At 36.5% G+C, this 12,252-nt stretch overlaps 1 protein-coding gene across 1 annotated transcript in view; it reads right to left on the reverse strand.

Annotated features, from left to right (window-relative positions):
* Nucleotides 1-12,252, reverse strand: part of rtf1 (RTF1 homolog, Paf1/RNA polymerase II complex component) — a 32,808-nt gene that overhangs the window by 7,693 nt on the left and 12,863 nt on the right. The window contains exons 5-14 of the mRNA XM_003214542.3: nucleotides 9,547-9,661; nucleotides 8,875-8,986; nucleotides 6,929-7,064; nucleotides 5,979-6,156; nucleotides 5,094-5,176; nucleotides 4,559-4,646; nucleotides 4,344-4,451; nucleotides 3,624-3,701; nucleotides 1,851-1,972; nucleotides 1,247-1,304 (exon numbers count right to left, since the gene is read on the reverse strand). Of these exons, the coding sequence (XP_003214590.1) occupies nucleotides 1,247-1,304; nucleotides 1,851-1,972; nucleotides 3,624-3,701; nucleotides 4,344-4,451; nucleotides 4,559-4,646; nucleotides 5,094-5,176; nucleotides 5,979-6,156; nucleotides 6,929-7,064; nucleotides 8,875-8,986; nucleotides 9,547-9,661 (1,078 nt within the window). The remainder of the gene's footprint in view (nucleotides 1-1,246; nucleotides 1,305-1,850; nucleotides 1,973-3,623; nucleotides 3,702-4,343; nucleotides 4,452-4,558; nucleotides 4,647-5,093; nucleotides 5,177-5,978; nucleotides 6,157-6,928; nucleotides 7,065-8,874; nucleotides 8,987-9,546; nucleotides 9,662-12,252) is intronic.

The following is a 12,252-nucleotide window of genomic DNA, read 5'->3' on the forward strand; positions in this document are numbered from 1 at the left end:
AATTCAACATAGTTTGTGGCAGCCACCAAAATGAAGTTTCTGGAGTATAGCAATTGCTTTCAAAACAAGTACTGCACAATTAAACAGGAATAACACTTTCAAATCAGAAACAGATTTTTTTTAAAAAATTTGTTACATAGTATAATCATCATAATCACCACTGGTGGCCTTTATGATTTCTTCCAGCTCTGTTATTTTATGATCTGCATTCCATGCCCCCTCCAAAAATGTTTGGACTAAAAGAAGTTTACAATATAGATGACAATATATATACAATGAAAACCATCCCAAAATGAACATTAAAACAGTATTAAACTATTCATAGTACTAAAATAAGTCAACCCCCAGTAAAAAAAAGAAGATTAAAACCAGTCCCATTTAAAGCAACACAGCACCCTCTAGCCTGTCCTTTTAAAACTTCTGTTTAAAAAGTCTTACAAAATACAAAGTCTTAAATCTACCAATGAATAAGGAGGAGGGCCATTCTAGCTCCCTGGGAAGCAGGAGCAGCCCTAGGTTTTTTCAGTATGTAAGCAAACCTAGGGCCGTGCCTCCCCCCCCCCCCCCAAAATTATGCCTCCCCCCACAACTTACCGGCGGCGGCGACCACTGGGTCGCTTGCCGCGGAACAAGGAAGTACTTCGTATTCTCACGAGATTTCTGCGAGATCTGACGAGATTTCGTGAGATCTCGTGACATCTCGGGAGAATACCAAGTATTTTCTTGTTCCGCGGCGAGTGACCCCAATGGTCGCTGCCGACGCTTCAAGTGCACCCAGCAAGGGCTGCGCCTGAAGCGGCGGCTTCATGGGCCTCCATAAAGAACCGGGCCTGCTGGGAAGAGTTTCAGTTTTTAGGGGCAGCCACTGAGAAGGTTCTCTCTTGCATCCTCACTAACCATGCTTGTGACGTGGCAGAATTAAGAGAAAGGCTTCTGCTGATGATATCACACAGAGCAAACTCATCCAAGGAGATGTAACCAGCCAGATTGAGCCATAAAGGGTTGTATAGGTCATAACCAGCACTTTGAATTGTGCCTGGAAACAAACTGCCAGCCAGTGGAGCTGTTTTAATAAGGCTGTAATATGGTCCTAGAACCTGCTCCAGTTAACAGTCTGGTTGCAGCTCTTTGGAACCAGCTGAAATTTCTGAACACTCCTCAAAGGCAGCTCCAAGCAGTGCACATTACAACAGTAACTAAAGCATTATGCAAACACCCGCCATAAATACATGCACTCCCTACTTACCACTAAGGCTTTTTCAGATTCCACAATATTCCATTCTCTATTTCTCTGATTAATGTAACTGCAAAAAAAAATTATTTACTTCATTACATGAATACTTATTTGCAATTACTTCAGAGACAAGCAAGTCTCACAAATTCACATAATGAAATTCTGTTTCTGGAACTCAATTCCTAACACCAATTTCTTTTTGCAATTACTGAAAATAAGGTCAAGTTTTTAAAAACCTGAAAAGCAGAAAATTCTATCATGTGCAGTTAAGGCCATTTCATAGCAATTTAACTGCCATACAGCTATCCTACAGAAGCCTGGGATTTGCAATTTGATGAACAATATTATGATTCTGTAACAGTGAGTTCTAGTACAATCTTCTGAACTGGATCACAAGGATACTCTAACAAAGAATTCTAATAAAAATATCAAGATTACATAAACTGGGATCAAAGCTGGAAAAAAAGGTATCAAGTTGCTGTAATTGTGCAGTGTACATACAAAACTAGTAAAATTGCTGAAATAAATATGGGTATCTGTGATAGCAATACACAAGGATTATATAATTGCTATGCTGTTTTTCCATTTTCTGATACCACTATTGTTAGATACTGACCTGATGGCTGAAATATTTTTTGTTCGCTGGCGATCCAGAGCTTCTGCTCTCTCATCCAACTCATTAAGCTGGTCCTGAATCTGCTTAGCCCTGTCCTGATCCCCCATGTCTTCTGCCATGGCCTTCAAAAATACATATTTACATTTGTTAGGCTTGATTAAAATGTATATTCAAAGCAACACAATTATTGCATTCATTAAAAGATGTTTTGATATTTCAGCATCAAATTTAAAGGGCAAAAGAAAAAACTAGTGGTACACTGGCGAATTCCATCTCACTTCACATTTTAGCTCACATGTGTTAAACACAAGGCCCGTGGGCCAAATTTGGCCCACCCTGTCATGCTATGTGGCCCCCCAGACGCCAAGCTACCACTCTGTATTCTTCATCATTAGACATCATGACAACAGCTGATGGAAAACCACAGGTTGTTCTGTTTAATCAGAGTTTGGGTTTGTATTTATCTACAAAGCTTGTGAATATGATGCCAGACATTAAAATATCATCTAGCATTTCCTCAGCCTGAGAGCCACCACAAGTGCTGTTGGGTTACAATTCTCATTATCCCCAGTCCACATGGCGACTAACCAAAAGTGATGGGCGTTCTCCTTCAATAACTGAGTCAAAATGAAAGAACACCAATCACAATGTGTGTATGTGTGTGTGTGTATATGTATGTATGTATATATATATATATATATATATATATATATATATATATTCACAGATTTTCCATCCATTCAATGATCATTTGAGGGAAGACGTAAGTCCGACGTGGCCCTTGATGTAAATGAGTTTTGACACCCTGATTTAGCTCCTCTCTCATAGTGCAAGATATACCACAAAATGCACTTAGTAGGTCCACTATGGGCAATGGTGAAAGTTTCCTAAGCTGTGCAGTTCAATTAAAATTTAACAGGGTATGTCTTTTGCAAAAGTGATCACCATGCAGTAATATCTTGGTAGTAAACCAGAGAACGTATTATCAAAATTGTTATGATCATGAAGCATAAATGAATGGGAATTCTAGAGGGCAAAAACAGTTGTGAGAGGTAATGTAAGTTGGGTATTCCTTATTCAAAATTATTGGAATCAGAAGAATTTTGGATTTCCCCCCCAGATTTTGGAATACCCGTATTTCCATATAAGTGAGATATCTTGGGGATGGGACACAAGTCTAAACATGGAATACATTTATGTTTCATATACACCTTACAGCCTAAAAGCTATTTCATACAATATTTTAAATCATTCTATGTGTGAAACAAAGTTTGTGTACCCTGAACCATCAGCAAGTAAAGGTGTTATTCTCAGTTGTCCATGTGAATGATTTAGCCTTGCTTATCCAAGCTTCTGGATTATCCAAGCCATTTTTATAGTCAATGTTTTCAATATATAGTGATATTTTGGTGCTAAATTCGTAAATACAGTAATTAAAACATAACATTTACTGCGTATTGAACTACTTTTGCTGTCAAATTTGTTGTATAACATGATGTTTTGGTGCTTAATTTGTAAAATCATATCCTAATTTGATGTTTAACAGGCTTTTCCTTAATTCCTCCTTATTATCCAAGATATTCGCTTATCCAAGCTTCTGGACTCTACTGTAAATACGGGGGTTATTTTGGATTCTAGATAAGGAATGCTCCAACAGTATTATTCTCTCAGGAAACAAAGATGAGTGAAGGGTGAATAAAAGGTTGCCATAATGCACAAATAAAGGTAATTTGTCTGGGGAAAGGATCAGTGCTCACTGCTACCCAAGTTTACCTTCTCTTTAAGAAGTTGTGTTTTCTTCATAGCATAATTTGATGGTGCTTTCCGGAACCTCTCTTTCTCTTTTACTATCTATGAACAAAGAACACAGTATTATGTAATAACTAAATTCTTCAAATAACAGGTAACTTGTTTCTTTTCACTACCATAAAGTAGTTGATTTGAGTCTTTGCAAGCCATGCTTGAGATTGTTCCTATATCATCTACTCTGTGGTCTGTTTAAAATTCTGGTCTTGTTCTATAGTTAAAGAAGCATTTCAGATGCATGCTGGATGCAAGCCTATAGGTACAAAACAATCATGAATAAATGCAGATTATTTTAGCTGTAAAATGACTACAGAGGACAAGTGGTCAAAGTAAGCTAATTTTGTCTTTGAGTTGATGTTCCAAAAAACCACTGTCCCAGTTTCCTATCTTGTCTTCAGTCCCTTAAAGGTAACTATGCAAAGTATGAGTCTTATTTCAGTTGTGACAAATCTTCTCCAACTCTGAAGAATGGAGATCAAATGTAATACATTAAAAAGGGATAGCAGACTAAGGTCTAAACGGAGCCCTAAATGTATCTTTTCCATCAGAGAAACAAAAACTCAAAATTAATCTATCTTTAAAGGGGGAAAAAACCCTGAGAACATCTCTTTTAAGACCTCACCTACCTTTAGGTCATGAACCTTCAACTGAATGGTTCCAGCTCAAAAGTACATTTTCTTCATTTACCTCCTCAATATCCTGATCATTAAATTTATAGTTGATGGCTTCTTTAATGGACACTTCCTTCTTATTTATCTCATCTAGCGTGGGCAGCTGCATCCCAGCAGAGAACATCTAATTAAAATGTATAAAGAAAGGAGGAAAAATGTCAGAGAACTTTATTCAGCATTCAAAAGTATATTCTTGACAAAACTGTGAGGAAATACTCTAATCAAACTTACAGCTTCTTTCCACTTCATAAATTCACTCTCTGTGAATTCTTGATTGGAGACAAACTCTAAACGGAACACACGATGGTCATTACCATGCCTGTACAGAGACAAAAAAAATACTTAGGAACTTCTGTACAGAAACAATTTCTTTTATCTCTCAGTGTCTGGAGAGGGGGCAATGGCAGAGATCCCTCAGGAAATGTTCAGACATAGTAGACTACTAATAATTTCTCTCCATAATGGATTGTATTATTCCAGACCCAATTCTACCTTTGCAACAGGAAAATACATTCTGAATTTGTTAGTAATGATGCAAGAAAAATCATTAGTATCAACAGTACTCGCCCTCTGTCTCACTGCAATGTTTGTTTGAGCACTCCATGGTTATTAATTCTCGAGGGAAAGGAAACTTTATGAGTAAATATACCAATTCCCTACTGGTTAAGGAGAAAAGGATAAGTGGAAATCAATTCTTTCATTCTCGTATTTTCCAGGGATCACACACCTTCAACGTGGTGCAATGTGTTCCAGCTGAATTACTTACCGTAGCTGCAATCCCTTGTTTGTCCTGGCACCCCCAAGCTGATAAACCTTGGCAGTTTCAACAACACCAGTTATTTCTGCCACCTATAAAAGATGAAAGATAAAAAAACGGATACTTCCATTTAAATCTTTCTAATCAAGAAAGCTACTGCTGAAGTTCTTTATCGTTCATTTTGTAGCAGAAGACCTTCTTACAAAACAGCACATAATTATCAAATTGGTACCATTTTAAGTTCTTAGGACTGGATCCATGCTTAAAGTTATAACAAACAAAGAAGTGAATCTTCTATCCACAGTAGGCACAGTAGGCTGAAAAACCCGATGGGTGGAAGAGAGGGGCGCCATCTTTTGCCAATAGCTGTGCTGCTTCTGACAATCCACTCTAGAGAGCTTCCTAAACTCTTTTGATTTGCGACCCCTTTTTGTTCAATAATTATTACGTGATCTCCAGGTATACAAATCAAACAGTTTTTGACTATTGGATGTTATATCTGTGGATACGGCAGACCAATTGTATTAAAGCAAAAACCATTATAACATGTCTAACTTCCAAGTACACAATAATCAAACCCCTTAAGTAAAACGCAGTGGCCCTCAAAATCTGCTGGGGTTTGGTTAAAGGACCCGCAATGGATACTAAAACCCATAGATACTCAAATATCATGATATGGTAAAATGATATCCCGTATATAAAATGGCACAGTCAAGGTTTAAGAGATATACATATAGATATTCAAACGACAAACTCACTGAACTACAAACCCAAGAATTCTGCAAGAGACAACCACAAGATTTAAACACTCTTTACTGACTCTTTTTTCTGAACAAATAAGAGCAGGTATCCTTGATGAGAAAAGGAATGAAGTCTGATTCGGGACACACTTACTCTGTAAACCGGTTTGCTATTGTGATTTCCTATGCCAATGCGCACAAAGCAGCCAGTGACTGTCTTGGCAAAGAAAGGCATGTGACACCATCGCTCCAGTTTGTGTCGTGATAATCGAACACGGTTCAGTTCTTCAGGCAAAGATACTGGTTGCGATTTTGGAGGAATTTCTTCTTTTCTAGTGTGAAAGGAAAGGGGAAAAAACAGAAGTCCATTAATACCCTCAAATGGAATGAGAATCCATGATGTCACACTCTGGCATCAGAATCCTAAACTCACACATTTTTCATTGCAAGAACAGCACTGATTTTTGTTACTTAGTTGGAAAGAATGAAGCTAAAAAGAACTGAACACAAGAGTCATGCATTTTAGACTTACTTTTTATTGCTTCCCTTTGTATCAAAGGTACTATACCTCTTACCTTTGTGCCAAGGAGTTCAAAACAGTTATTTCTGTTTTATCTTCACAGCAATTTTGTGAGGTAGGACTGGATGAAAATTATTGTCTAACTCAGTCACCCAGAAAGCTTCACAATTAAGTTAAGTACTGAACCTGCATCTCCTCAGTCCTGGGGTGCATCTACATCGTAATATTAATGCAATTTGACACTACTTTAACTGCTATTTCTCAATGCTATAGAATCATGGGAATAATAGATTTACAAGGCTTTTAGCTATGCTAGTGCCTTGCCAAACTACAACTCTGAGAAGAATACAGGACCGAGCCATGCAGTTATCGTTGTGTCAAACTGCATTAATTCTACAGTGTAGAAGCACCCATTCTCTGACATTCTAACCACTGTACTCTACTGACTCATATTATGAAAACAAGTATATTTCTTACTGAAATCGAAATCAGTACAAAATAAAGGACATATCTAATCAAAGCAAAAGGTAATTCCTCTGATAGGCTTCTAAACTCTCAAACCTAAATGGAATTTGAGTACTCACTCTTCTTCTTCATCAGAAGATGAAGACCTGGATGAACGATCAGTTTTTTCACTAGATTTATCATCCTCTTCTTCCTCTTCATCATCTGAATAGACTTCACTTGTTTTTAATGGTTGCTTCTTTGCCAGCAACTCAGCTATAAATGAAAAAGAGTATTTTTTTCAGTGTCTACTAGTTTGGAGATTCCTTTAGTTTTAAAAGTAACCCAAACTGGAGACCAACATTCCATGTGCAATTAAATTTATGAACTCCCTCCCACAATATTAATAACAAAAGTCTATACATAGGACCAAGATACAAGTAACTCCATCAGGGCAAACAAGCTTTTGAAGACAGCACTGAGTCATGCTCCATTCAAAGTTGTTCTAAAACAGGATATAGCACAGAAAATAGTGTTTTAAATATCTCCTGCTGTGGATGTGCAGATATTGGGCATAGCCAAGTGAGTTGTTGACTATAACCAAGGCAACAATATCCAGTCTGAAGAATGCTGGAATAATACATGTAATAAAAAAATAACTTCATAGTTGGCATAATAAAGATGATGGCAAGCATCCTAGACAGCTTTAAAAAGGAAATCAGACAAAAGACAAGAATGCCTATGAGGATTGCTACACATTGCCTCCAGTATCAGAGGAAGTACATCTCCAAATACTATTCAGGAAACAGTAGTAGGAAGACACTGCTATCCTCATGTCCCGCTTGCAGGCTTTCATATCCACTTGGCCACCATGGAAACAGAGTGTCAGACTGAATATGCCTCTGGTCTAATTCAGCAGGGCTTTCCTTATGTTTAATAGGTGAATAGATATGGCATTAATTAAAAATGAGTCTTTTTTTTAAAAGGGTTCCAAACAACAGGATGCCCTCTAAATCTGATGCTTGGATCTAACTTCTGTAAATAAGAAGAAATTAAGCAGTGATCGCAATCATCTTCAGGTAAAAGAAAATATCTGAGCCTGTGAACAGTTCCAGTATTAGTCTAAAAATATCTGGAAACAAATACAAATTGAGAAACTGGACTTACTGTGAAGGTTCACTCTGAAATGGCAGGAGGTGCAATCCTAATTCTTGGAAATGGTTTCTACAATTTATGAGAATCCAGTTCTTCATATTTTTATTATTGTTGTTGTTGTTATTGATAATATTACTGGTAATACTCTGCTTTTCTCTCAGGATTGGTACCCAGAGCAGCTTCTAATTCCTGCATCCATGAAATTATTACCATAATAAACATGGAAGCAGCTGCTGATGCCTTAAGCTTGAAGTTCTGCTTTCATCAATTGCTGACTACGTTGGAGAGAGCAGGGGCTTAATAGAATAACTGAAAAAGAATCTTGTATCCTGGCATTCCAGTTGGAATGTGGGGGTGAAACCAAACTGTAGTGGATTGCTTTTCCTGTCATCCCTAGAAGCGAATGGCTCATGTCTAGATCCAATACAATTACGGCTGTTCTAGAACATGACCTCAAATTGAGGGCATACATCCACCACACTATCAACATACCAGTTCACTGCATTGAAAGCAACATCAAGTCACTAAATATAAAGGAAGTAAACAGCAAAGATATGGCAAGACAGACTCGTATCTCGCCTAAATGAATTTAAACTGTCAATAATAACATCATGCATGAAAGGTAAAGGTGGACGTTCTTAGGTATCAAAGTAGAACTACCTTTGAATAGGATGCGTATCTCATGGCAGAACATTTTTAATGGAGAAAAGTCTTTTAATGGTGCATGCTATATTGCTATTCTTACGATATGATTTCAAATGACTGGCATTGTTTTTAAAATATGGAAATATTAATATTATAGCGATAATTTTTTAAACATTTTATTGTTAAGTGTTAATTCATATATCTTGTTTTAATTCACGAAGTGAGCGGCAGTGGGTCACATATGAGACAGGTGAGATACAAATGAAATAAACTAAAATAAACTTACCTGTTCTGTTCTTCCGTTTCTCCCTTTCAGCTTTCAATTCTTCCATAGCCTGGGATTTCTTATCCAATTTTTCATCTCGTTTTGACCGTCGCTCTTTATTGTGTGACATTACCTGAGGAAAAAAACCTAGTTAGAAGTTATGCCTCAAAAATAATTCAGAGTACATACGCTTAAATTCACATTACTTTTCCTTTTGCAACACTGATTTGTTTGCAAGTCCTCATTTGTAACAAATATTATGAAATGGTTTAAAATTTATTAAAGGTTGATAATAATCTTGAAAACCACAAAATGCATGATTAAGAGTCTTCAATGTCTAATGACTTCAAAAATATTTAACAGCTAAAATAAAAATATTTTGTCTGGACTAGTCCCCATTATAACAAATTTGTTAAGTTACCAAACCAATAGAAGAACCTTATTTATGTTGTAAGAGACTGACATGATAACCTTTTTTGGTAACAGATACCCAAGATGAGTAGTTAGTTATGAGACTTATAGAAGGCTAGGGAAAAAAATCCTCCTGATCAGAACTTCATTGAGACCATTCCTTAATAAAGTTCTATCTTAATTAGAGCACATGATTGACTGGAATCTACTCGTTGATTTGATATTACAAAATATGGGCTCAGGGCAATTTTACTCTCCTAGTGAATAAGTTGTGTTTCTTACCTGCGATTCCTGAATCTGCGTGAGTTTTTTCTTCTCTTGTTCTTCTTCTTGCTTTTTCTTTTTTTCTTTCTTTTCTTTCTTTTTAGCTGTCTTTAGTTTCTTCTTAATTTCAAATCTGGACTCAAAGAAAGAGAAAAGATACATAAATGCCTATAAATAATTTTTGGTAGCCCAAGTCAGGGCAGAAGTGAAATATAGTATGGTAGATGAAGAAATTCCCAAACTAGGGAATTATCAGCAAAGTTAAATGTATCTAATTGTTAGGCTGGCATTAAATACCATGTGCTTGGTGATTATCATCTCATCGCTACATAAATAACTGAAAAGATTGTGAACTTAGTTGCTCAGTTTTAGACTAAAGGATCAAGATTAAAAAAAACTTGGGGGTGAATTTGTATAAATGCTTAAGTTAATTGTGCTCCATAATGTTAAATCATGAATAATTTTTTTATACTCTGTAACGAGCAACGAGCAAAATTCTATTTAAAATTCAGACACTAAACTAATTACTAAATGTAGGTTGTACTGGAACCTTCTTTAGTGTGGTACACTGCAGATGTACTGGACTACAACTCTTGACTAGGAATGACAGGAGTTGCAAATTAACACACTTAAAAAGCACCAGGTGAAAATAAGCTGTTTTATTATATCAGGGGTCCCCAAACTAAGGCCTGGGGGCCGGATGAGGCCCTCCAAAGTCATTTACCTGGCTCCCGCCCTCGGTTTTACACTTAGACTCGTCCAAAGTCTGAAATGACTTGAAGGCACACAACAACAGAAATCCTACTTAACTTGACGATCTCATTGGCCAGAAGCAGGCCCACACTTCCCATTGAAATCCTGAAGGATTTACAGTATGTTGATTAAAACTGTTTTTATTTTTAAATATTGTATTGTTCTTTCATTTACTAATATTGTGCTATGGTAATAATATAATATATTGTGTATACATATAATTTTGATAATAACTTATTTATTTATTTATTACAGTATTTCTACCTCCGCCCTTCTCACCCAATAGGGGACTCAGGGCGGCTAATAATAATAATACAATATAATAATATTATATAATATAATAATATAAATTATATACTATATATTAAATGTACTGTAATATTACTAATAATATTACAGTATAGTGGTATAGTACAATATAATGTACTATACTAATAATATAATATATTGTATGTACATACAACTTGTAAGCCGCTCTGAGTCCCCTTCGGGGTGAGAGAAGGTGGGGTATAAATGTAGCAAATAAATAAATAATTGTTGTTGGGGGGGGGGGGTTTACACTACAAATAAGATATCTGCAGTGTGCATAGGATTTTTTTTTCAAATGATAATTTGGCCCCTCAACAATCTGAGGGACCATGAACCGGCCCTCCACTGAAAAAGTTTGAGGACCCCTGTATTATATACACATGTTGCTCCAACAGCCTTACAAGTAAATGTGGAATGTGCAACACAACACAAATTGCTGATGCCTGAACATAAGTAATAGCATATTGTAGGTTAAAGCTCTTAATACTAGTTACTAAGTCTAAGGAACACTATTTGAACCATTTATAATGGGAAAGAAGCAAATAAAAGCTGAGAAACTAGCAAACATTTGCTGAGGGGGATTACATAAATGGGTCTTATTCAGTTCATAATCGAAATAACCCTTCTTTTTAAACAAGATGCAGTCTGCTCACTATTTAAGTTTATACTAGATTTTTTTTACTAAGCTAAAACTGGATTTTTTCCAATTTTTTGTGGGCTGATCACTATAATTCCAAGGGGAGGAAAATCAGCTTCTGGACCATGACCTTCTGTTCGAAAAGGCAGCCCTAAAAGCACTACAAGTGTTTATCTCCTGCTTTTCCTAGTAAGAACAGTTCATTGAAAAAGACTTAAATGATGCTTAAATGAGGCAGGGCCAGTTGCATTTGCCTATTCTTATTTTTGCCTTTGACTTTAAATATATATGCTCTGTATAGGCCAAGTTTTAGGGCCAAAATATGGATTTTGATATGACCCATAAAAAAGTCGAGGGTGGTTCTCAAGGAAATGAGGGAAGCATTAATGTCACTTTAGGAGGCCTGCCACCTTTAGCCCCCACTGCCATTTCTCTATCCAGACATTCAGAAAGACCAGAAACAACACCCCAACGGAAAGAGTAGAGTGAGCTGGTGTTTCCCCCAGCACAAACAGAGCTCCTGTCTTTTGCCACTCTACTCAGAAGGGGATGATTCAAGTTTTTAAATAAGAGTTAAGGTACTCAAACTGACTTGTGGGTTGATTTTTTAAACAATTTTTTTAGATGTATGCATGAGCATATAGGGTGCCTTTCCAAATGAAAAATACCAGTGTGCTATAGGATGGAATCATAGCAGTTAAGATTAGATCAAATAGCGATCATTGTATTTTGAAATGTACTCCATGTGGAAGACTGCTATTTGAAAATGTACAGATCACTCTGTCAATTGTAACTAGAATATTTGTCAGGCAAAACAGCCAATTTTGTCTGGTAACTAATTCTGGAGCCATCAAACACAAAACTCTCACACACTATTAATGTCGCACATACTGAAAAAGAATTATTACTGTATACATCTGTATTTACATGGCAGATGGGAAACCAAATCAGAGACCAAGAAATAACTGGTTTTGGTGATACTCTTCCAAGAGAAAATAGGTGTTGAGCTAAAGGAAAAATAGCAG

This window comes from Anolis carolinensis, chromosome 1 (assembly GCF_035594765.1).
Source record: "Anolis carolinensis isolate JA03-04 chromosome 1, rAnoCar3.1.pri, whole genome shotgun sequence".
Taxonomy (NCBI): Eukaryota; Metazoa; Chordata; class Lepidosauria; order Squamata; family Dactyloidae; genus Anolis; species Anolis carolinensis.